The 24,586-nt window shown below is 44.1% G+C and overlaps 1 protein-coding gene across 1 annotated transcript; it reads left to right on the top strand.

Moving 5' to 3' along the window:
* Nucleotides 1-282: 282 nt before the first annotated feature.
* Mto1 (mitochondrial tRNA translation optimization 1) lies at nt 283-22,718 on the top strand. The gene is given in 13 exon segments (XM_041679841.1): nt 283-521; nt 523-598; nt 1,574-1,773; nt 1,848-1,965; nt 4,508-4,797; nt 8,352-8,464; nt 8,560-8,750; nt 9,072-9,202; nt 11,857-12,061; nt 12,340-12,511; nt 15,643-15,761; nt 19,511-19,671; nt 21,040-22,718. Coding segments are annotated over 13 exon segments (2,031 nt in total). The 5' UTR covers nt 283-383; the 3' UTR covers nt 21,157-22,718.
* Nucleotides 22,719-24,586: the final 1,868 nt, after the last annotated feature.

Genomic DNA, 24,586 nt, shown 5'->3' with positions numbered 1-24,586 from the left:
CTTTGTATAAAGGGGTGCCAGGGAGCTGAGGTGTCGCTTCCGACCAAACAATAATGTGCCCGCAAATTCAAAGAACCTGATAAGACAAACTGGTCAAACTCATTGTTCGTGAGTGGCAACCTGGCTATAAAGACTGGCCCACCTGAAAGGTCTAACTTCAACCTTCAAGGCAGAATCCCCAGCCAGCGCCATAGGAACCCGGCAGGTGGAGAACGGACAAACCCAGCCTGCGCGCGCCACCCCGGGGCCTCAGCGACTCTAACAGCCAATCAGAGGCGACGCTGGACGCAGGGCGTGCTGCGCTCTGACGCAGGGCAAGGTGGCGGCGCCCCTGTGGGCTTCCACTCTCTCGGTTGTTTCGGGTTCTCTGTCCGCCCCTCGGCATGCTCCTTCTCCGAGCCCGTGGCCGCTGGGCCGCGGCGTCCCTCGGCAAATGCCTGCCCTCGTGTCGCCTCCGCAGCGACAGCGCCGCTCCGTGCAGCGCGCACTTCGATGTGGTCGTGATCGGAGGGGGGCACGCGGGGCACCGAGGCGGCCGCCGCCGCTGCTCGCTGTGGCTCGCGGACTCTGCTCCTCACACACCGCGTGGACACGATCGGTGAGCAGCCCGTGGCCTCGCACGGTCGCGAGGCCAGGGGTGGTGCGCGGCGGGGACTCTGCCGCGGACCGAGCACGGGCAGGGTTGAGGTCGGCAAGCGGTGGGTGCACGGGGTGTGGGAGCGGAGGACTGGAGAGCGCGCTAGGTTGCCGGGTTAACCTTCCCGGATCTTCACCTCAAAGACAGGGTGAGGGACATTTTTACACCCGCTCGATTAAGCGACATAGTGCGCTCACCGAGAGCTTGTCAAGCCCTTGTGACCAACGGCGCCATTGAGAGTATCGTGCCTAAGACTTGCTGATTCGCGGGGTCGCGTACGCGCCACCTCTTTATCTCTTGTCACTTGACGAACATTAGATTTATCGCGTTTCTTGGTTCTTGCAAGTAATGTTTCTTTAAACGTAGAAGTACACTTGTCGCTTCAGCTCAATGCATATGCACACAGTCGTGCAGAACCTTTATTCTGTCAACTCAGTAATATATATTTAAGAACATTTCAGAAGCCTATTAATAATTCTAATAAATGAGTTTAATAAAAGCAGCCCTAGTTTGGAACGAAATGATTGGGCCTGTTGTTATTTTTTGTGACAGGGTCTCAGTGTCTGACTGGTCTGAAACTTGCTGTGTAGACCAGTCTGGCTTGGAACTCACAGTGATCCATCCATCTCAGCCTCTAGAGTGCTGGGATTTAAAGTGTACCCCATTACACCTAGCCAACATGGTTGTTTTAAGGAAATTTGGTACAGTATCAAGAGTTCCTTGGCTTCCAGGAAGAAGAATGACTGCCTCAGAAGGTTCGGTCTAAAGGAACACAGCGGGAATGAGTCACTCATCCTCTGCTACTCCCTCCTGTCTTTGAAGTTAGAGGAAAAAGATGTTTTTGTAAATGAGTAATTACCTAGAGGAGCAACTCTTTATTAAATAATATGTACAAGGTGCTCATTTATTTCCCATGATTGTGTCCATTCTCTTTAGGTCAGATGTCCTGTAATCCTTCCTTTGGTGGCATCGGAAAGGGGCATTTGATGAGGGAAGTAGATGCCTTGGATGGCTTGTGTTCGCGGATCTGTGACCAGTCTGGTATACATTACAAAGTATTAAACCGGCGAAAGGGCCCTGCTGTGTGGGGGCTGAGAGCGCAAATTGATCGGAAGCTTTATAAACAGAACATGCAGGTGAGCGGAGGTGAGGACAGGAAGGACTGTGGGTCCCTCCAGCTGCTCTTTCAACTGGTGGTCTCTCTTGACAGAAGGAAATCCTGAATACGCCCCTGCTCACTGTTCAGGAGGGAGCTGTAGAAGATCTAGTTCTCACAGAAGCAGAGCCTGGATACGCTGGGAAGTGCAGGGTCAGCGGTGTTATTTTGGGTATGTACTGGCTAATAATGCTCATCCCAGCAAACAGACCCTGGGAGACATGTGCTTTAGAGAAGAGTATGGAGATGTTTTTCCTATGCCAGGAAATTCTTGTTTTCTCTGCCCGGATAAGGAAAATTACAGAAACAGCCCTCTGTCTCTTCATTTTGATCATCATGAGTGTAATGATCCATTTCAATGAGTCTCAGCCCAATTCCGGGTTCATAGGTGCTGTTTTAGCGTAAGACTCCAGAGCCTGCATGGGTTTATCTTTTACCCAGGTTCATCTTTCATAAATTTGTTTCTGTGCTTGTTATTTTATGTGTGACGTGCATGTATGTGTAAGTTAGAGGACAGCTTTCGAGAGTCAATTTCCTTCTCTCAACATGTGGGTACCGGGAATGGAATTCAGGCCACTGGGCTTGGCAGCAAGCTTCATTACCCACTGAGCCACCTCAACCATGTCCCCTTTTTTTTACTATCCTTTCCGCCCCCCGCCCCCCCCCCCCCCCACACACACACACACACATCCTGGGCAGGGCTCTAACAGTATAGCAGAGAATGGCTTTGAAAAACCTCAAACTCGGGGCTGGAGTGATGACTCAGTGGTTAAGAGCATTGCCGCTCTTCCAAAGGTCCTGAGTTCAATTCCCAGCAACCACATGGTGGCTCACAACCACCTGTAATGGGGTCTGGTGCCCTCTTCTGGCCTGCAAGCATACATGTAGACAGAATATTGTATGCATAATAAATAAATAAATATTTTTTTTTTTTTAAGAAAAGCCTTTACTGTGGAAGTTTCACACAGGAAGGAAGGTGACCTTGGTGGGTTGGAGCCAGGGACACCACCTAGTCACACCCCTCACTCTGGAGGTTTACTGGGGGGAGGTGCAGAGGCATCCTCTGAGTGAGGGCAGAAGGAAAGAGAGCCAGGGGCGGGAGGAGTTGGCCCTGCACAGGCGCGTAAGGAGAGTGGTCTACTTGGTGTCTGCCATAGCTGTAGTGGAACAGCTCGGCTGCTGTTGATGGCGTGTCCTACTAGGTCCCTGAGAGCAGGCCCGTGTAAATGCCTGGATGCTAACTCTGCCTCTTACATGCTGCGATTCTAATTCATGTGAAATTACCTTCTCCCCACTGAGCTGTACACCTGGCCCTGCATTCCTATCTTAGTTAGAGTTACTGCTGTTATGACAAGACACTGTGACCAAAGGCAAGCTGGGGAAGAAAGGGTTTATGCGGTTTAGCTTTCATGTTCATAGGCAGTCATTGACGGAAGTCAGGACAAGAACTCAAACAGGGTGATAACCTGGAGGCAGGAGCTGATGCAGAGACCATGGAAGGGTGCTGATTACTGCCTTTTCCCCCGGGGTTTGCTCTGCCTGCTTTTTATGGCACCTGGGGGGAGCACCGCTCACAATGGGCTGGACCCTCCCACTTTATTCACCAGTTGAGAAAATGCTCTACAGGCCTGTTTTGTACAATTTTTTATTCCTTTAAGTTTCTGACAGTTTCAGAAAGATGAAAAAATCATGTCATATTTAGCTAGAAGTCTAAAATCTGCTAATTTTCTCTTTTTTAATATTTATTTTATGTGTATGAATGATTGTCTCCATGTATTTGTGTACAATGTGTGTATGCCTGATTCCTGCAGAAGTCAGAGAGGGCAATTGATCCCCCAGAATTGGAGTTATGGACAGTTGTGAACTTCCATGAGTGTCCTGGGAATTAAATCTAGTTCTTTTGCAAGAGCAACCATTGCTCTTAGCTGCTGATCCATCTTTCCAGCCGATAGTTTTCTAAATGAACCTTCATAATTAAACACTGTGCCCATGTGATCTTAGGAACATGCATTTACTGCTTTTGGGGCGTTGGTTTTTGGTTGGTTGGGGGTTTGTTGTTGTTTGGTTGGTTGGTTTTGGTTTTTCAAGACAGGGTTTCTCTATGTAGCCCTGACTGTCCTGGAACTTGCTCTGTAGACCAGGCTAGGCTCCAACTTGCAGAGATACGCTTGCCTCTACCTCCCAAATGCTGGGTAAAGACATACACCACCACTGCCAAGCTGATTTTAGGAATATGTGAATTGGTAATGATATATCATGTTTTCCCTACCATACTTCTTAAATTCTTGAGATTCATTACATATATTGTGTGTGTGTGTGCACCCAGGTATGTGTACATGTGCATAGTGGCCAGAGGTCAGCGTTAAGTGTCTTCCACACATTTATTTTTCTGTTTGTGGAGACACATGTCTGGCACACTCATGGAGGTGAGAGAACAGCTTGTAGGAGACAGCTCTCTCCTTCCACCACGTGAGTTCCAGGGATCAAGCTCAGGTCATCAGGCATCATGGCAAGTGCTTTTTTGCCAAGCTCCTGCATTGCTTGCTTTTGGAAGCAAGTGTCTCTCGCAGATCCTGAACTCACTGATTTAGCTAGCGTGGCTGAACTGTCGCACGTTTCTAGGGGCAAGGAGTTTTTCTGTGATTCTGATAGAAAGTATTCAGATCTGTCTTGTTCTAGTAGTTTACTGGTTTTGTTGTTTTCTGCTCATTTAGCAGATGGAAGTACAGTTTATGCAGAGAGTGTAATTCTGACAACGGGGACATTTCTGAGAGGCATGGTCATAATTGGATTGGAGATGCATCCTGCAGGACGTTTGGGGGATCAACCCTCAATAGGGTTGGCTCAGACTCTGGAGAAGTTGGGGTTTGTGGTAGGAAGACTGAAGACTGGGACTCCACCCCGACTTGCCAAAGATTCCATTAATTTCAACATTCTAAACAAGCACACACCAGATAATCCATCCATCCCATTCAGCTTTCTAAACGAAACAGTGTGGATCAAGGTAAGATGGTTTATGACGACCCAGTTTGATAGCTGATGCTGGCTATTGATGGCAGAAGTATCCTAATCATCTATCTTTCTCTTCATTTGCTTTTATTTATTTATTTATTTACTCATTTATTTTGGGTTTCTGAGAAAGTGTGGTTTTGGAACTTGTCCTGGAACTCACTCAGTAGACCATCTGGCCTCAAACTCACAGAGATCCACCTGTCTCTGCCTCCTGAGTGCTGGGATTAAAGGCGTGCACCACCACCCAGCTTCTTTTGCTTTTATTTTTTTAATTTCATTTTTGTTTTTATTTATGTGTATGTATCAGTGTGAGGTATGTATTGCCTGTGGGGGCCAGAACAAAGTATTGGAACCCCTTGGAACTAGAATTACAAGAGATTGTGAACTGACCATTCTGGGTACTAGGAACTGAACTCTGAGCCTCTAGAAGAGCAGCAAACATCCTTAACTACTGAGTCATCTCTCCTGCACCTCCTATTTTTTGCTCTCTTTTATGTGTATGAATGTTTTGCCTTTATTGGCAATATGAATGTTATTGCCCATGTGAATGTCTGGTACCCAAGGAGATTAGCAGAAGATGTTGGATTCCACAGAACTATAATTACAGAGAGTTTTGAGCTACTGCATGGGTGCTGGATATCAAACCATGTCCATTGGAAAGCAACTGTTCTTAACTACTGAACCAGTCCCATCTTTCCTCCCTCCCTCCTTCCTCTTACCTACCTTCCTTCCTTCTTTCCTCCCTCCCTCCCTCCTTTCTCCCTTTTCTCTCTCTCTCTCTCTCTCTCTCTCTCTCTCTCTCTCTTGAGGCTGGGTTTCTTTGTGGAGCCTTGACTGTCCTAGACTAGGCTAACCTCACTAGGCTCACCCAAAACTCACAGAGATCCACCTGCCTCTCAAGTGCTACCACTGCCCAGTACAGCTGGCATTCTTAACTACTGACCCATCCCTCCAGTCCCCCACATCTTTCTTTCTCTTTCTTTTTTGTTCTGATTTGGTTTTGAGACAGGGTTGGTTTCTCACAATATATGTGACCTAGAACTCACTGTAGCTTGTGCTGGCCTTGGAATTTGTGGCAGTCCTACTTACCACGCCCAGCTTCTTCTGGTGGCAGAATGAATAAAAATGTGAAAAAAATGAAAGCGTTAGCTGATTAGCAGTTGGGTTTTTTCTATACATTCTTGTGTCTTTACTTCTACCTAACTTACTTTGTGCACTGCCTTGGTTACTTTTCTATTGCTGTGATAAGATATGACCAAGGTACCTACAGAAGAGTTCATTGGGGGTTTACAGATTCAGAAGGTGAGCATGGCAGCAGATGTGGCGCTGGACAGGTTAGAGCTTAAATTGTGATCCAACAAGCCTGAGGCAGAGAGAGAGAGAGAAGGCTAGCTGGGAATGGCCCTAGTCTTGAAACATCAAGCCCACCCCCAGTGACACACCTCCTCGAACAAGGCCATACTTCCTAATCCTTCCCAAACAGTCCCAACAACTGGTGACCAAGTTTTCAAATATATGGCCTTGTGGGGATTGTTGTCATAGAACTCACCACATACATTAACCTTTTTGAAACAATTTCAGATTTACAAAATAGAAAAACTTGTAGGGCAGTGGTGGCACACGCCTTTAATCCCAGCACTCGGGAGCAGAGGCAGGTGGATCTCTGTGAGTTCGATGTGAGTTCGAGGCCAGCCTGGTCTACAAGAGCTAGTTCCAGGCTAGGCTCTAAAACTACAGTGAAACCCTGTCTCAGAAAACCGAGAGAGAGAGAGAGAGAGAGAGAGAGAGAGAGAGAGAGAGAGAGAGAGCGAGAGAGAGAAAGAGAGAGAGAGAGAGAGAGAGAGAACGCGCGCGTGTGCCTGGAGACCTGGACTCAGTCCTCAGGACACACATGGTGGAGAGAAGACCCACTCCCAAGAGTTGTTCTCTGACCTCCACACATGCTGTGGCATGTGTTTATGCACACATATACACATGTAAGCACATGTACAAAAATGTAATAATATACAACAAGACTGTCAAGCTGCCCTTAATTCCAGCACTTGGGAGGCACAGGCAGGCAGATCTCTTTGAATTCCAGGACACCCAGAGTTGTTAACACAGAGAAACCCGTCTTTTGGGGGGGGTTGGGGAACAAGGCTGTTATAACAAACTTCTTTTTTTATTTAAAAAAAATTAGACTTATTTTTATTTTAAGTGTATCAGATTTGCCTGAATGTATGTTTGAAAGCCACTCATGGTCGTTATTTTGCCATGCTACCTCCCCATAAAGTTGTGCGTATTTATTGTTATAGTATAGTTATGGAGCATTCAACAGTAAATGGTAGAGATTGTGAGCCTTTCTCTCTAAAGAATTCAATCTGAACCTCAACTAGACAGACATCCTTTTTTATAAACGCCGAGCAGTGTTGAGATGGAGGACTGAGCAGTGCTGTTATCTAATAGGCAGCCCCGTCAGAGTGTTCCCATTTCCCAGTGTTGTCCAGAGTCATCCTCATCCTGCTCTGGCTCTCTACAGTTGGTTTGTTTGTTTGTTTGTTTTGACATTTATTTGTAAATTTCTTTGTATTTGTTTGCATGTTACGCATGCTCGTGGAAGTCAGATGACAACTTTTAGGATTTGGTTCTGTCCTGCCACGTGGGTCCTAGAGATTGCAGTCAGGTGAGCAGGCCTGGCAGCAAGTGCCTTAACCTGCTGGTCCATCTAGATGGCCCAACACTTTCTGCTTTGTGTTTTCTTTTTGGGTTGTTCTTGCTTGGTTTTGGGGTTTTTTGGGGGGGGGGGGAGAGGCGGGTGTTCGAGACAGGGTTTCTCTGTCCTGGAACTAGCTCTTGTAGACCAGGCTGGCCTCAAACTCACAAAGATCCGCCTGCCTCTGCCTCCTGAGTGCTGGGTTAAAGGTGTGTGCTACCATTTTCTGGCAGCGCCCCTAGTGTTTATGTATAATAAAAGGAGTTAAGTCATCCCCACCCCCAGAATTTAGCATATTCTAGATTTGTCTGTTTCCTCTACCTTCTTTCCTAGAAACTGATAATTAGATTTAGAAACTTGCTTAAATTTAGGTTCAACAACAGCATAAGTTGTGCTTATTTTTGGCAGGAATACTTAGTTATGCACAAATTTAATGTGTGCTAAAGTAAGTCAGTATTGTGTAGGTTTTATCTGAATAAGAGGCAAATCAGTAAGTGAAGAAGCAAAATAGCTAGGCAGTAGTGGTGCACACCTTTAATCCCAGCACTCGGGAGGCAGAGGCAGACAGATCTCTGAGTTTGAGGCCAGCCTGGTCTACAGAGTATGTTCCAGGACAGGCTCCAAAGCTACAGAGAAACCCTGTCTCGAAAAACCAAAGAAAAAAGAAACAAAGAAAAAGAAGCAGCAGCAAATTAATGTTATATGCCAGCCATGGTGCCCCACGTACAATCACAGCTGTTAGGAAGTAGGTAGAAGCTTCTCTGTGCCGAGCGTTCGAGGCCAGTCCAGGCTACTAGAGACCCTGTCTCAGACAGGCAGTGAAATCTTTGTTGTATGTGGTTTCTATTTTGTAGCCAGAAGATCAACTGCCATGTTACTTGACTCATACCAACCCCAGAGTGGATGAGATTGTCCTTGAGAACCTGCACCTGAACAGTCACGTTAAGGAAACTACAAGAGGACCCCGGTAAGGCCTAGAAGGGAGTACTCAGTCTCTTTAAGGAATGAGGTAAACTTTTTCTTGTCATTGAATTTACCTCAAATTTCAATGTCTTATTCTAGATACTGTCCCTCCATTGAATCTAAGGTTTTACGTTTTCCAAACCGTGTTCATCAGGTTTGGTTGGAACCGGAAGGAATGGATTCTGACCTTATCTACCCGCAAGGGTTATCTGTTACACTGCCAGCTGAGTTACAAGAGAAAATGATAGCGTGCATCAGAGGCCTGGAGAAAGCCAAAATGGTTCATCCAGGTAAAGAAGGTCACAGGTCTACTTCAGTAAGCAGTCAGGTGGTCTTCTCCCATTGTTGCTTAGTGCTCCATAAAATAAGCCCAAGCTGGACATGGTGACACACATCTGTAATCCTAACACTAACACTTGGGAAGCTAAAACAGGAAGGTTCCTTCAAGTTTGAGGCTGTGTGTGGCTACATAGCAAGAACCTCTGTCAAAGTCTGTATTAATAGATGAAACCCGGCGTGTATGCATTTCCCGTAGTCTGATAGACTTTGTAGTTCCTCTTGGAGGCAGTGCAGTGATTTTGGCTTACCTTGTGCACTTGTTCTTTGTCCAGGCTATGGTGTTCAGTATGATTATTTAGATCCCCGCCAGATCAGTCCTTCTCTTGAGACGCATTTGGTTCAGCGGTTATTCTTTGCTGGGCAGATAAATGGAACCACTGGCTATGAGGAAGCTGCAGCTCAGGTAAAATTTGTTTTGTTTTGTTTTGCTTGGCTTAAGACAAGGTCTCTCTAGGTTGTCCTTAAACTCACTGTGTAGACCAGGCTGGCTTCAAACTCACAGAGATCCACCTGCTGCTGCTTCCCAAGTGCTAGGATTAAAGGTGTGCTCTACCATGTCAAGCTCCAGGTAAGAATTTATTCATGGGGCTAGAGAGATGTCTTAGAGGTTAAGAGCACTAGCTACTCTTTCAGAGATTTTGAGTTCATTTCCCAGAACCACTTCATGGCTCACAGCCATCTATAATGAGATCTAGTGCCCTCTTCTAGCATACAGGCAAAACACTGTATACATAAGAAATAAATAAATCCTTAAAAAAGAAAGAAAGGCCGGGCGGTGGTGGTGCACGCCTTTAATCCCAGCACTCGGGAGGCAGAGGCAGGCGGATCTCTGTGAGTTCGAGACCAGCCTGGTCTACAGAACTAGTTCCAGGACAGGCTCCAAAGCCACAGAGAAACCCTGTCTCGAAAAACCAAAAAAAAAAAAAAACCAAAAAAAAAAGAAAGAAAGAAAGAATTTATTCAGATGTTGCTATAAACCAAAAGAGACCATTTCATTATACAGATCTTGGATACAATAGTATTTCTGGCTAAGTGGATATAGCTGTTTATAGCAGCTATATATAATGCACTTGTTTGTTTTTTGAAATAGGGTCTTGCTATGAAGCCCAGGCTGATCTTTTATTTTTTTCAAATAGAGACTCATGAGCCCAGATTGGCCTCAGACTTGCTGTGTATCCAAGGCTGGCCTTGAAAGTCCAGTCCTGCTCTCACTTTGCAAGTGCTGAGACTACAGCTCTGCTTTGCCTCCCTAGTGTTGGGACTGCAGACATGTGCATGGTGCCCAGCATGTTGGGCATCATTTTGAAAGCATGTACAGTTAGTTTCTGAGTCCCTGGATCTGCTAGGATATTGAGGGGAAAAAAATATGGAATTGCTTCTAAAGTGTGAAAAAAAGAACATTTAATTCTTTTAATTTCTGAAAATTATGTTGTTGTTACTGTTTTGTCTTTGTCTTTCTGTGTTGTGTATGTGTGCACACTGTGCATCTTGAGGCCAGAAATCAGCATTAGATATCTTTCTCAATTGTTCTTCACCTTTTTTTTAATGTATATGAGTGTTGTGTCTGCATGTATGTCTGTGTACCATGTGTGTGCCTAGTACCTATGGGGGCAGAAGAGGGCATTAGGTCCCGTGAACCTAGAATGCAAATGATTGGCGCCACCATGTTGATGCTAGGAATCGAATTCAGGGCTGTGGCAGAGCAGCCTAACTGCCGAGGCATTTCTCTAGCTCTGTTTGGTTTTGCTTTGTTTTTCTTATTAATATGTATGGGAAGGGGGTATGTGCACATGACTGAGATGCCAGAGAATGCCAGAAGAGGGATTTTCTGGAGCTGGAGTTGTTGTTATAGGTGGTTGTAAGCTGCCCAGCACGGGTACAGTAAACCAAACTTGAGTTCTCTGCAAGAGCAGTCACACTCTTTTTTTTTTTTTTGGTTTGTTTTTGTTTTGAGACAAGATTTCACGGTAGCTTTGGAGCATGTCCTGGAACTAGCTCTTGTAGACCACAGTATACACTCTTAACATCTTGACCCAGTCCCTCCACCTTATTTTTTGAGACAGAATCTCTCATTGCACTCACCAGTTAGGCTAAACTGACTAACCAGTGAGTCTCTTCCTTCTTAGAGCTTAGATCACAGGTCTGTTCCACTCTGCTCGGCCTTTTCATGAGACTGTTGGGTATCAAATTGGGGCCCTTATGCTTCAGAGATAGGCGATTTATGAAATCTTTCCAACCTTCCGTAATATTCTTCACAGCTGTCTTGGTCACTGTTCTATTGCTGTGAAGAGACACCATGACCACAGCATCTTATAAAAGAAAGCATTTAATCTGGGCTGGTTTACAGTTTCAAAGGCTTAGTCTATTCTCATCATGGGGAAGAACATAGTGGCATGCAGGCAGACAGTGCTAGAGAAATACTAGCTGAGAGTTCTATAACTGGATCCACAGGCAGCAGGAAGAGGGAGATACTGGGCTTGCTTTGACTTTTGAAACCTCCAGCCCTTCCCCAGTGACACACCTCCAACCTTCCAAGCCACACCTTCTAATTCTTCTCCCTGATGACTAAGCATTCAGCCTCAAGGGGGGTTTACTCAAACCATCACACAGGGATAAATTGTATCTTTTGTGTGTTTGTACATATAAAAAGCTAGAGAAGTCTCACAAGTAGGTTTATAAAGATTATCCACCCCCAAACTCCCAATCCCCTGCAGAATGAATCCTACATTCTAACGTGTGTTCTGTTTCTGAATGTGGATCACATTTATGTTCCTGATGAGCCTGCTTTCTTCCTACCCTGTGTGTTTGTTTTGATTTTTTGAGACAGGGTTTCTCTGTGTAGCCCTGGCTGTCCTGAAACTCTATTTGTAGACCAGGCTGGCCTCTAACTCAGATCCACCTGCCTCTGCTTCCAGAGTTCTGGGATTAAAGGTGTGCACTCCTGCTCACCGGCTCTTCCTTCCCTGTGTGTGTGGTTTTTTTCCAGGTTGTGTGCTAAATAGAATAGCTGTTTGTTCAGTTCATAATGGCCTCTTAAACATTTCAGTCCTCTTATAGGGTGTGATAGCTGGAATCAACGCCAGTCTTCGGGTCAGTCGAAAACCACCCTTTATTGTAAGTCGTACAGAAGGCTACATAGGAGTCTTAATTGATGACCTCACCACACTGGGCACCAGCGAACCATACCGCATGTTTACCAGCAGGGTAGAGTTCCGGTTGTCACTGCGTCCGGATAATGCTGACATGCGCCTCACTTTCAGAGGTAACTAACTAACGTTCCTGTAAGGTATTGCACTGCTTTTTTGGGGTTTTGTTGGTTTGTATAGTTGTTCTGAGGCAGGATCTCTTACAGTATAGCTGTTCTACATCCTGCCTTGGGAAGGGGAAGTTGGGGTGAAGGGCTGTTGACAATGTCTCATGTGTAGTCATCTTTGAATTACTGTAGTCTCCCTCCCTTGCCTCTAAGTGCTCTTATAATGGGTTTGTGCAGCCGCCCTGCATTCTATTGTTCTTTAAACCTCTTCCCTCTTCCTTACCTAGCCCATAAGGACGCTGGCTGTGTGTCCCCACAGCGATATGAAAGAGCTTCCTGGATGAAGTCGTCTTTAGAAGAAGGCATGTCTGTGTTGAAATCCATTGAGTTTTCAAGCTCCAAGTGGAAAAAGTTAATTCCACAAGCTCCTATAAGTATTAATAGAAGCCCTCCTGTCAGGTATGGTTTCCTTAGTTTTTACTGAAAACTGAGATTTCAGAGACATATCATATACAGACCCTACCTACACATTTTAAATGAATACAGCTTGCCCTTAGCTTCTTGGCAACTTTAGTATAATTTATCTACTTATTCAGTATATGTCAATATGTGAGCATGTTGACATTAATCTCAGCAGTTAGGAGGTGGAGATGGGAGCAGGAGTTTCAGATCAGTCTAAACTGGGCTCTGTAAGACCCTGTCTTCAAAAATAAATTTTAAAAGAAAAGTAAAATATGTATACCTGGGCTTATAACTTGTTTGTAGACTGCATGCTTAGCATGAATGAGGCCTTAGGATCAGTCCCCAGAATCTCTGCCTCCCAAGTGCTTGGCTAAAAGCATGTATCACCATAGCTAGTGAAAATTTTTTCTTAATAAAATACATTCATGTATGACTATAAGTTATTTTTTACATATAGGTGTTTTGCCTACATGTATGTGCACCATATGCATGTCTGGTGCCCAGGGAACCAGAACAGGGCATCAGGTCCCATGAGCTAGAGTTACAGATGGTTATGGGCTGCCCTGTGGATTCTGGGAATCAAACCCAGCCCTCTGGAATAGCAGTCAGTGTTCTTAACCCCTGGGCCATCTCTTCAGTTCTTAACTTTTTGTATATGTATCATTTCTTTGTGGTGCCCATCTTTTGTTGTTCTTCCTCAATTTTAGAAGCTCCAAACCAAAAAATAGAAGGACTCATTTTCTTGGCTAGGTTCAAACCAATTAGAGTGGTCCCATCTAATACATGGTCTATGGTAAGGAAAATCATTTAATTAAAAAAAAATACATTGCTGGGTAGTGGTGGTGTATGCCTGTAATCCCAGCACTCAGGAGGCAGAGGCAGGCGGATCTCTGTGAGTTCGAGGTCAGCCTGATCTACAGAGTGACTTCCAGGACAGCCAAAGCTTCACAGAGAAACCCTGTCTCAAAAAAAAAGAAAAGAAAAAAGAAATCAAAAAACAAAACAAAAAAACCATATTATAAATTCTTTTTTGTTTTTTTCATTGTATTATATATTCTAAGTTCTTTTTTTTTTTTTTTTTTGTGGTTTTTTTGTTTTTCAAGACAGGGTTTCTCTGTGTAACAGCCCTAGCTGTCCTGGAACTAGCTCTTGTACACCAGGGTGACCTCAAACTCACAGAGATCCTGCCTGCTTCTACCTCCCAAGTGCTAGAATTCAAGGCATGTACCACCACTGCCCGGCATGTTCTAAGTTCTTATTTGTATTTATTATAAATTTTTTGAAATGCCATGCCTTCTGAGATTTTCTGTCCCTCAATTTAGTTATGCGGCCTCAGACTAAAGGACGTTCATAGAGGAGCACTTTTGCTATAGGGACAAGGGAAGTGTGTCTGTGTTATGTAGTCCAAGCCAGCCTTCAACTTGCTTAAAAGCTGAGGTAGCTTAGGATGAATAAATTGCACCCTGATTATCCTGCCCCACACTCAAGTGCTAGGACAAAAATAAATTCTGGGGACCTTGAATAACACAAAATGTGGTGTTCACCATTGTTTTTTGTTTTCTTTTTTGTTTTTTCTCCATTTGGAAAATGTGCTTTAGATAGGAGAGGGAGCCGCAGGGCACAAATCAGTAATCTTCTGTACTTTAGAGGTGCATTGTGCATATCACGATGGCACTGATGCCCTCCCTCTTATGACACTTGCTTTCTGTGACGGCTCGTATGGATGTTGTGTGCTCCCAGTTTTTGTTGTGTTGTATTTAGTTTTATTTTGAGAGTGGGTGGCCCAAACTTTCTCCGTGACTGACAATTACTTTAAGCTCTTGGCCCTTTCATGGCAGATATGAGGGCACTAGTCCTTATGGCTGACCTCACCTCTTTATAAAATAATAGGATATTAGTTATAGAGAGATGGGAAACCGGAATGTAGAGAACTCACTAGCGTGAACACTGACTTCAGAATAGAGTGTTGACCTCTTCTGAAGAGCAGAGACCTAGTTGTTGTGGTCACTGTCCTTCCTCGGGTATGCCTCAGCAATGTGACATAGAGACTGCACTTCCAGAGCCTCTGAGGGACACCAATCATCTGAACCCTAGCCTGCAGAAGGACGGCTCATTCATAGTATACTAACCAAGACTGAATAGACGTGAAACACTTTCCTCATCCTCCAGATGGATGTGACAAAGCCCTGGTCAGCAGAGGATATTCTTTGTAAGCAGAGAGGGAGAGAGAGCGCGTGCATGAGTGCCTCATAAAACCTTAATAACAGTGTAATTCTAATGTAGTCAGGAAGTCAGGAAATCAATACTTTTGGATGGGGGTTTTAAGCTGGGATTTTATGTAACCCAGACTGTCCTCAAACTTTCTGGGTAACAAAGGCTAGCCTGGTACTCCCAGTGCTCCTGCCTCTGCCTCTCGAGTGCTAGGATTATAGACATGTGTTACCATGCCCAGAGAGAATCAATTGTTCCTTTTGTTGTTGTTTTGTTTGTTAGTTTGTTTTTTTATGTGCATTGCTGTGAGCATGTCAAATCCCCTGGAACTGGAGTTACAGACAGTTGTGAGCTACCATGTGGGTGCTGGGAATTGAACCCAGATCCTCTGGAAGAGCAGCTGGTGTTCCTAAACACTGAACCATCTTTCCAGCCCCAATTGTTCTTTTTCCTTTTTTTTTTTTTTTTTTTTTTTTGGTTTTTTCGAGACAGGGTTTCTCTGTGGCTTTGGAGCCTGTCCTGGAACTAACTCTGTAGACCAGGCTGGTCTCGAACTCACAGAGATCCACCTGCCTCTGCCTTCCGAGTGCTGGGATTAAAGGCGTGCGCCACCATCGCCCGGCTTATGGTCTTTATTTTATTCTGCATCAGGGTCGTAGCCCTGACTGGTTAAGTAGACTAAGTAGACTAAGCTGGTCTTGAACTCAGATCCTTCTGCCTCTGCCTCCTGAGTGTTAGGATTAAAAGTGTTCACTACCATGACTGACCTGGTGCTACTGTATTTGCTCACTGTATATGGAAAAAAATTAAAAGTCTCATTTAATTATTCTAATATTTGGTATTACGCCAAGGATTTTGTTGTTAGTTTGCCTTATAGGGTATAGATCCTTATGTTGATAAAGTCTTTGCATCGGCAGTGCTCTAGACGTTCTTAAGTATGAAGGAGTTGACATGGAGTTGCTGGCCAGTGCTGTTCCCGAGCCCCTGAAGAAGTATACTGCTTACAGAGAGCTGGCTAGAAGACTGAAAATAGAAGGTAAAAGGGAGTTGTTTTCCTTTGGTGCCTGTATTCTCTTTTCTGGATGTGCAGATTATGAATGAGCAGTAGACCTGTCTAACTACTCTCTGAATATAGTGATGCATGCCGGAGGATCACGCTGGCTTTAGGTTTTGGCAGGTTTGCCCTCCGTAGATACCAAGCAGTGAAAAGGGCACAGAACAGGATGATTATGGGAATGGTAGGAAAGTTTGATTGATAGTGCTGTTTATACAGGACAAGACCTTTACTCTTTGGGGAACAACCAGGGTGGTAAGAATGGTGCATTCCTTGCAGGGTTGGCGCTCTCTTTCAATTCCACAGAGGTCTATCAGCTTACCATGCTTTGGCTGTGTGTGTAGAATGGCCATATGTTGACTGCCATTGCATTGTGTAATGTTATAAAAGGCTAGCAATGAAAAGAAACCTGTGAGAAATTCTAGAAACATTATTCCAAATGACCCATTATTAAAAAATTAAATTTGATTAAAAAGTAACCCTGATGGGGCTGGAAAGATGGCTCAGTGGTTAAGAGCACATGCTGCTCTTCCAGAGGACTAGAGTTCATTCAGTTCCCAGCACCCACGTCACAGCTGCAACTTCAGCTGTGAGGGGATCCACAGGCACCTGCACTCACACACATACACCACAGACGCATGGTTAAAAATAACTTGTGAAATCTGAAAAAACAAAACTCGTCACCCCGTACTAGTGACAACCTACAAGAAGAGTACAGACTTTATTTCGCCATTATGACTCCTCTACTAAAGAGCTTCGTTAGCTATTTAGGCTGTAGCAGTGGAAACAGCCGCTTAGATTACCTTTTTTAACTTGGTGCACAGCTTTACTTTGTTCAGTAAATATTAGGTTCCAGTTAGCATAGTCCAGAAGCACTTATCATTAACTTGTTTCCAGGAAATAATTCAACCATGACATAGCTGTTCTTGCTCTGTGAAGACCAGTACCTAAAAAATTCCAGCACCCACTTGAGGTTTAGAAGAAACCACATTGGGTTAAAGTACAATATATACGGGTAATTTTCAAGTTGCCACTTTAATATCCCAACCTTACAAGTTTCTTTTAATCCTTTTAGTTTTTAATTTTATTTTTATTTACATTTTTATGTTTGCTTCTGTGTGTGTATGCACATGTATGTAGGTGCTCATGGAGGGCAGAAGAGGGTGTTGGATCCTCTAGAACTGGAGTTACAGACTTCAGTTGTGAACTGTGTGATATGGGTGCTGGAAACCAAAGGACCCTTTATAAGAGCAGCAAGTGATCTTAACTACTCTCCAGTGATTTGTTTGTTTGTTTGAGACATGGTCTCATGTAGTGCAGGCCATCCCAAACTCCTAAGCAGCTGAGGATGACTGTGAGCTCTTAGATCTCCTAAGTGCCAGGATTGCCAGTGTATGCCACTCTACTTGGTTTTGTGCAGTGGTGGAAGATGATGGTTGATACCAGTTGTCAGCTTGGTAGGATTTAGAGTCACCCAAGGACACGAGCATACCAGACAAACCCTTTGCCAACTGAGCTACATGCCAGCCCCTAGACAAAATTCTTGAGGGCAGAAGTCAGTGTCACGTTGTATTATCTTTCTTGTTTTGCAATTTATATCTGAGAGATTAAAATAAATGTTCCCATGGCCATATACAAGATCTCAGCTATCCATGTATTAACATAAGTTACTCTCTTGTTGCTGTGACAGAGTACCTGGCAAGAAGCCACTTAAGGGCTTGGAGAGATGGCTCAGTATTTAAGAGTACTTACTGCTCTTCCAGAGGATCCAGGTTCAATTCCCAGCCCCCTCATGGCAGAGCACAACCATCTGTAACTCCAGTTCCAGGACTTCTGACACCTCCATTCATGCAGGCAAAACACCAAATAACATAAAATAAAAATAAATTATTAAAAAAAAATTCAAGGAAGAGTTTATACATGCAAACTTCAGAGAATTAACCTTCAGTGTTATTCATCCGAATGAGTCTGCTTTGGCTCATGACTTGAGGAGACAAAGTCCATCCCAGTGGGAAAGGCATGGTAGTGAGAGCAGCTAACCTATGGTTTGCTGCACTTGAGGCAGATAATCGGAGCGCATCCACAGTCAGGAAGTAGAGATGCCAGCACTCACTTCCTCTCTCCTTTTTGTTGAGTCCAAGGCCACAGCCAGTGGGGTGATACCACCTGCATTTAGGTGGGTCTTCCTTTGCATTTAAACCATTTTGGAAACATTCTGGCAGGCATGCTGGGAAGTTTCTGTAGTGATTTTAAATCTTGTCAAATTGATAATCAGTATTAACCACCACTGTAGCACGATTAATGAAAACCCAGAGGCAGATATTGGGGTTTAGTCTGAAGGTCAGGAAAGCAAAGCAGCCAACCACTGGCTCTTACTTCTACCTCAGTCTGAAATGGCAATCCTGCCTCCAGGAGTCTCAGAATGAGACTGTGTGAGAGCTGTCTCCTCCCATCTTATATTCCTCTGTAGGGCTGGGATTAAAGGTGTGCACTACCACCTGGTTTCTTTGACAAACTAGTGTGGCTACTGGGATTAAAGGTGTGCCACCACCGCCTGGTCTGTAAGGCTGACCAGTGGAGCTGTTTTACTCTCTGATCTTCAGGCAAGCTTTACCTATTAAAATACAAATGAAATATCACTACACGTCACATTACATTATACCCTGAGGGCTATTTATGAATCATAAGATTATGCCAGGTATAGTGAAGCATTCCTGTGTAATCCCAGCACTTGGGAGTTGAGGCAGGGATTATAAAAGGTCTTCCTGGCCAACTCAGTAAGACAATGTCTAAAATGTATAAAAGGGGCTAGGGACATAACTCTAGTAATGGTAGAGTGTGTGTCTTCTTGCCTAGCATTCACAATGCCCTGAGACCTGGTCTTAATCACCAGTACCAAAACCAGACAGCTTTATTTTTTATTTTATTTGTTTATTTATTTATTTATTTTGAGAAAGGGTTTCTCTGTGTAGCTTTGGGGCCTTGTCCTGGAATTTACTTGGTAGTCCAGGCTGACCTCACAGATCTGCCTGCCTCTGCCTCCTGAGTGCTGGAATTAAAGGCGTGTGCCACCACCACCCAGTTTGACTTTATTTTTCTAAGAATAGAATGCTTGATAAAATAATTGCCAAGCTCTCTTTATAACATTACTTCTCAATAAAAACCTTAACTAAATTGCTTAAGTTATGTTTGCCAACCAAGAACCCCACTTGTGAAAATGATTGCCTTGGGGCCAGGAGCACAGCTGAGCAACAGAGCTCTTTGTCAGGCATGTATAGGCCATGGTTCATCCTGGGACCACACACAGCTTCACATGAAAATAATTTAAGAACCATTTTCTTAGAGAAACCCTGTCTCGAAAAAAAAAACCAAAAAAAAAAAAAAAAGAACCATTTTCTTGGAGAAACAGCCCATCCTTAGGATTTAACATTTGCACTGACACGGTCAGATTCAGCTGGGCGTGATGACAGACACCTGTAGTGCTTACTACCCCTTTGCCAGTGGAGGCTGAATGACAGTTTCTTCACCTCAAAAAGGACACCAACCAGGAATTCAAGGTCAGCCTCACTGCAAGTTTGAGGCTATCCTGGGATACATGAGATTATCTGCCCTACCTGTCTCAGAGTATCAAGTATTGATGAGGTGATGCATGCCAAAGCTGTTTGTAAATAGTAAAGGGCTGTACAAACACAGTCATGTATCATAATAGAATTCTCATTCTTTTTTACCAGCTACTTATGAGTCAGTATTATTGTATCAACTACAAGAAATAAAGGAGGTTCAGCGAGATGAAGCTTTCCAACTGCCACAAGACTTAGATTATCTAACAATCAAGGATGTGTCGTTGTCCCAAGAAGTTCGAGAGAAGCTGCACTTGAGTCGCCCACAGACAGTAAGCAAACAAATAATGGGGAAAAACAAGTTAGAAGCTAAGCCAGAAAGGGCTAGTGCTTTATTTTAATCCTGGACTTAGAATGGTCACATGAGTGATCTTGAGAAACCTAATCTTGGGGCTGGAGTGTTGCTCTAGAGCTAAGAGCCCTTGCTGCTTTGCGAAGGACCCTGGTTTGGTTCCCATGGTGGCTCCCAAGTTCCAGGGAATTTGATGCCCCCTTCTGACCTCTAAGGGCACTGCGCGTACATGGTGTACTTATGTACATTCAAAAACACTCATGATCTGGGCATTGGTGGTGCACACCTTTAATCCCAGCACTCGGGAGGCAGAGGCAGGCGGATCTCTGTGAGTTTGAAGCCACCCTGGTCTACAGAGTGAGTTTTAGGACTGGCTCAAAAAGAAAAAAAAAAAAAAAATTTCATGCACATGACAATAACCTAGGAAGAAAATTTTTCTTTAAAAAATAAATGGTTTTTATTCTAACCCTGTGCTAAAGCATTGGTACACACCCTCTGTGTACCAATTTGTACAATTGGTACAGCCACTGAGGCAAAGCAGTGTAATGTAAGCATAATGTTTTCTCATCTAAAACAAAAGCGAAAAACAAAACTGATTCTTTCCCTCCCTCCCAGTAATTATGAAAAGACAATAACTGAGCTACAGGGGGACTTTGTGCTCTCCCCCCTCCTCCCCTTCCTCACTCCATCATGAGATTTTTGCCTGGCTTGAGCTTAGGCAAGCCTTGTCTGTTGTGTTCTGAAAACACTGCTTCCTTTAAGTAATCCACTCTTAGCATCTTTCCATCCCCTCTTCCTCCACGATCCCTGAACTTGGAGGGAACAGTGTTGGTACAGATGTCTCGTTTAGGACTGAGCACTCCAAAGTCTTGTATTTTCTGCATGTTGACCAGTTGTGAATATGTGTTAATTGCCATCTAGACCACATTATTTTCCTTCTTAAAAAAACGGGGAGGGAGGGTGTTGTATATGTATGTTTTCCCTACATGTGCCTATGCACAGTACATTCATGTCTGGAGCCTGTGGAGGTCAGAAGAGAGCATCAGATTCATGTTCCCTGGAACTGGTTGAGCCAGTCACTTTGTGGGTGCTAGGAGTGGAACTAGTTGAACTAATGTAGTCCTGGCTCTGTAGACCAGGCTGGCCTAGAACTCAGACAATCACCTGCCTCTGCCTCCCGAGTGCTGGGATTAAAGGCTTTCTAATGGCCATCATCACACCCAGCTCTTAGATAATTTTTAATAGCTGGGTGTTATTGCACCTGCCTGTAGTCCTATCAACGTGGGAAATTTGATGTGTTTTTATGTGTCATAGCTCACTTTGGTTCTTTCGTCATTTTAATTCCTAGATTGGGGCTGCTAGTCGTATACCTGGAGTGACACCAGCTGCCATCGTCAATCTGCTCAGATTTGTGAAGACCGCTCAGCAGAGACAGGCAGCAGTGACAGAACACCAAACCAATTAGTACTTAATGTGATACAAAGAAACTTCCAGACAGAATTGTAACTTTCATTTCATAGAGGACTTTTAGAAAGAGGATTTAGAGAGTATAAAAGGAGATAAAAATAATACCTGTGAGAATAGCATTGTTAGATTTAGATTTGTCCTTATAAGACAAAGGTTGTATTTATAAGACAGTTGTACTTTTTTTTATGTATGTAGGCAAAATACTTCAAAACATCAGTAGGTCATATAGCATTCATCAAAGGGTAATAATTAAGCCAAAACTAAACCTGAAACTGAGTGTTGATACAGATTTTAAGCAATCCCATCTGTTAAGAGATTGAAGCTGGGCTGGGCAGTGGTGATGCACACCTTTAATCCCTGAACTCGGGACGCAGAGAAACCCTGTCTCCAGACCTGGTCTCTAAGAGCCACGTCCAGAGCCTATGCCCTTTGGGAAAAAATTTTTCAGTTTGTAGATTTTCTACTCTTAAGCCCATATGTAAAGTTAATTTGCTATTTTTTACTCATAAAGCACCCCACACCACAGACTTAGTCTTGTATGCTTACTGTGGTTAGCAAACGGTGATTCAAGTCCTAAACTAGGATGAAAAATGAAGACTGAACTGGGCAGTGGTGGCACACACCTTCAATCCCAGCACTGGAAAGCAGATGGATCTCTGAGTTCAAGGCCAGCCTGGTCTACAGAACGGGTTCCAGTACAGCCAAGTCTACACAAAGAAACCTGTTTCAAAAAACTCAAAAAAAAAAGAAAAAATGAAGACTACAAAACCACCCCGATTCACTCAGCTGTTTTTCCTCTTTTGAGAACAGTTTTCAGCTGGTGTGCTATTACAGCATTATACACCTATACTGGGATAGGCAGGGGAGAACAGGAGAAATGGGTCAACGGGTAAGTGCAATGGCTGCTTTTTCAGAGGACAGGGATCAAGACGGGATCCACACCTGGCCTTCATGGCCATGTGATACACAGGCATACATGTAGGCCAAACACCCATATGCATAATACTTTTCTTTTTAATTTTAGCTTGACAGAGGTAGCAGGAAGCTCAGAAATTCAGCTATCATCAGTTTGAGGCTAATCTGGACTACATGAGACTCTGCCTCAGGGGTGTGGGTGGGTGAGGGCTGGATGCCCATGCAGTTTCTAATTCTGGAATTAATTGTGTAGGTTAAAAGCTGACCCAGGACATTTAAATCTTAGATTTCAGTACTTTGGAAATTTTCAGTCATTAGTTTTGAACATTAGTGGAAGTACTATAAAACAAACACAAACTTATTTTGTAAGCTGGTTAAAGGAGGTTAAAGGTGGTCATATTTCATGCAATAAAAATGTTTGCTGATCCAACTGACCTGGCCATGATTTAACATTAATAAAGCAATCTATAATTACTGATGAATCGTGTCTAGTAATGCCATATCCTTTCTTTACTGGTACAGGGATGGTATGTGCTGCATTGGGGTGACCAATGTGGGTCCCTTGACTAGCCTTTATGAGTAGACTAAGGGATGAATATAACTAAATGGGCCAGAGGGTTCTGGTTTTTTTGGGGGGGTGGGGGGTTGAGACAGAGTTTCTCTGTAACTTTGGTGCCTGTCCTGGAACTAGCTCTTGTAGACCAGGCTGGCCTCAAATTCAGAGATCCGCCTGTCTCTGCTTCCCAAGTGCTGGGATTAAAGGCGTGCGCCACTGCTGCCTGGCCCTGTCCCAGCCCTGTTTTGTTTCTTTAATACTAGTCGGGCTGTTAGCCCCGTGTTTGCTTAGGCTTCTGCTAGAAGTTAGTGTTCCAAGGCCTCTAGTCACTTTGGCCCTATATCTAAGATCTGATTATGGGGGAGGCAACCAAATATTTTGCTATATATAATTTGGCACAACTATTTGAATGTAGTTCAATTTCTTAGATTTGCTTGTTCATCTAGTTTTTGTCTTTCCAGGTCAGGTCAGGGTTTAATGATTTAAAATTTATTTTTATGTGCATTGGTGTTATGAATGTGTGAACATGCCAGATCCCCTGAAACTGGAGTTACAGTTGTAAACTGTTGTGTGGGTAGTGAGAATTGAACCCAGATCCTCTGGAAGAGCAGCCACTGTTCTTAAGTGCTGAGTCATTTCTTCAGCCCTGATACCTTTTGAGGTGTAGCTTTTAATCGATACCATGTGTGTATACAAATACAAAGAATACATAAGACTTTAGCCAGGCTTGGTATGTGACAGCATTTGACAATTGAGCATAACTTGGACTGTACAGTGAAAATTAAAAAAAAAAAGTGTATTGTACACCTATAATTCCAAGACTTGAGAGACAGGAGGATTGCTCAAATTGGAGGCAGAGAACACAGCAAAACAAAGCCAGGCTAGCCTGTAATCCCAGTGTTGGGGAGGCAGAGACAAGAGGAAAGCCACAAATGTCTACCTAGTACCCAAGAGAGGCCTTATCATACAACAAAAGTATATGCTCTACGATGTTCATAGCAGCATTGTTTGTGATAGCCAGAACCTGGAAACAACCTAGATGCCCTTCAATGGAAGAATGGATGAAGAAAGTATGGAATATATACACGCTAGAGTACTACGCTGCGGTAAAAAACAATGACTTCTCGAACTTTGCATGCAAATGGATGGAAATAGAAAACACTATCCTGAGTGAGGTGTCCCAGACCCAAAAAGATGAACATGGGATGTACTCACTCATAATTAGTTTCTAGCCATAAATAAGGGCCACGGAGTCTACAATAGGTGAACCTAAAGAAGCTAAGTAAGAAGGTGAACCCAAGGAAAAACATATAGTTATCCTCTTGGCTAAGGGAAGTAGACCAAATTGCCGGGGAGAAAATTAGGATCTTGGGGGTGGGGTGGGATGGGGGTAAGGGGAGATGGGGAGAGAAAAGGTAGAAGGGAAGGAGGGGGGACTTGGGGAATCAGGAGAATTGGGATAAAGGAAAGGTGGATAGGGGAGCACGGAACCACAATTCTTAGTTAAGGGAACCACTTTAGGGTGAGCAAGAGATTTGACCCTAGAGGGGCTCCCAAGTGCCCAACATGAGGTTCCCAGTTAGTCCCTTGGGCAGCTGAGGATTGGGAACCTGAAATGACCCTATCCTAGAGCAATACTGACGAATATCTTGCATATCATCATAGAACCTTCATCTGGTGATGGATAGAGATAGAGACAGAGACCCACACATGAGCACTGGACTGAACTCCCAAGGTCCCAATGAGGAGCAGAAGGAGGGAGAACATGAGCAAAGAAGTCGGGACCACGAGGCGTGCACCCACCCACTGAGACAGTGGAGCTGATCTCCTGGGAGCTCACCAAGGCCAGCTGGACTGTGACCGAAAAAGCATGGGATAAAACCGGACTCTCTGAACATGGCGAACAATGAGGGCTGATGAGACGCCAAGGACAATGGCACGGGGTTTTGATCCTACT

Source organism: Microtus oregoni, unplaced genomic scaffold, assembly GCF_018167655.1.
Source record: "Microtus oregoni isolate MIOR12 unplaced genomic scaffold, Mior012 000032F_ref0000030, whole genome shotgun sequence".
In the NCBI taxonomy this organism is placed as follows: Eukaryota; Metazoa; Chordata; class Mammalia; order Rodentia; family Cricetidae; genus Microtus; species Microtus oregoni.
This window is presented reverse-complemented; position numbering and strand designations above follow the sequence as displayed.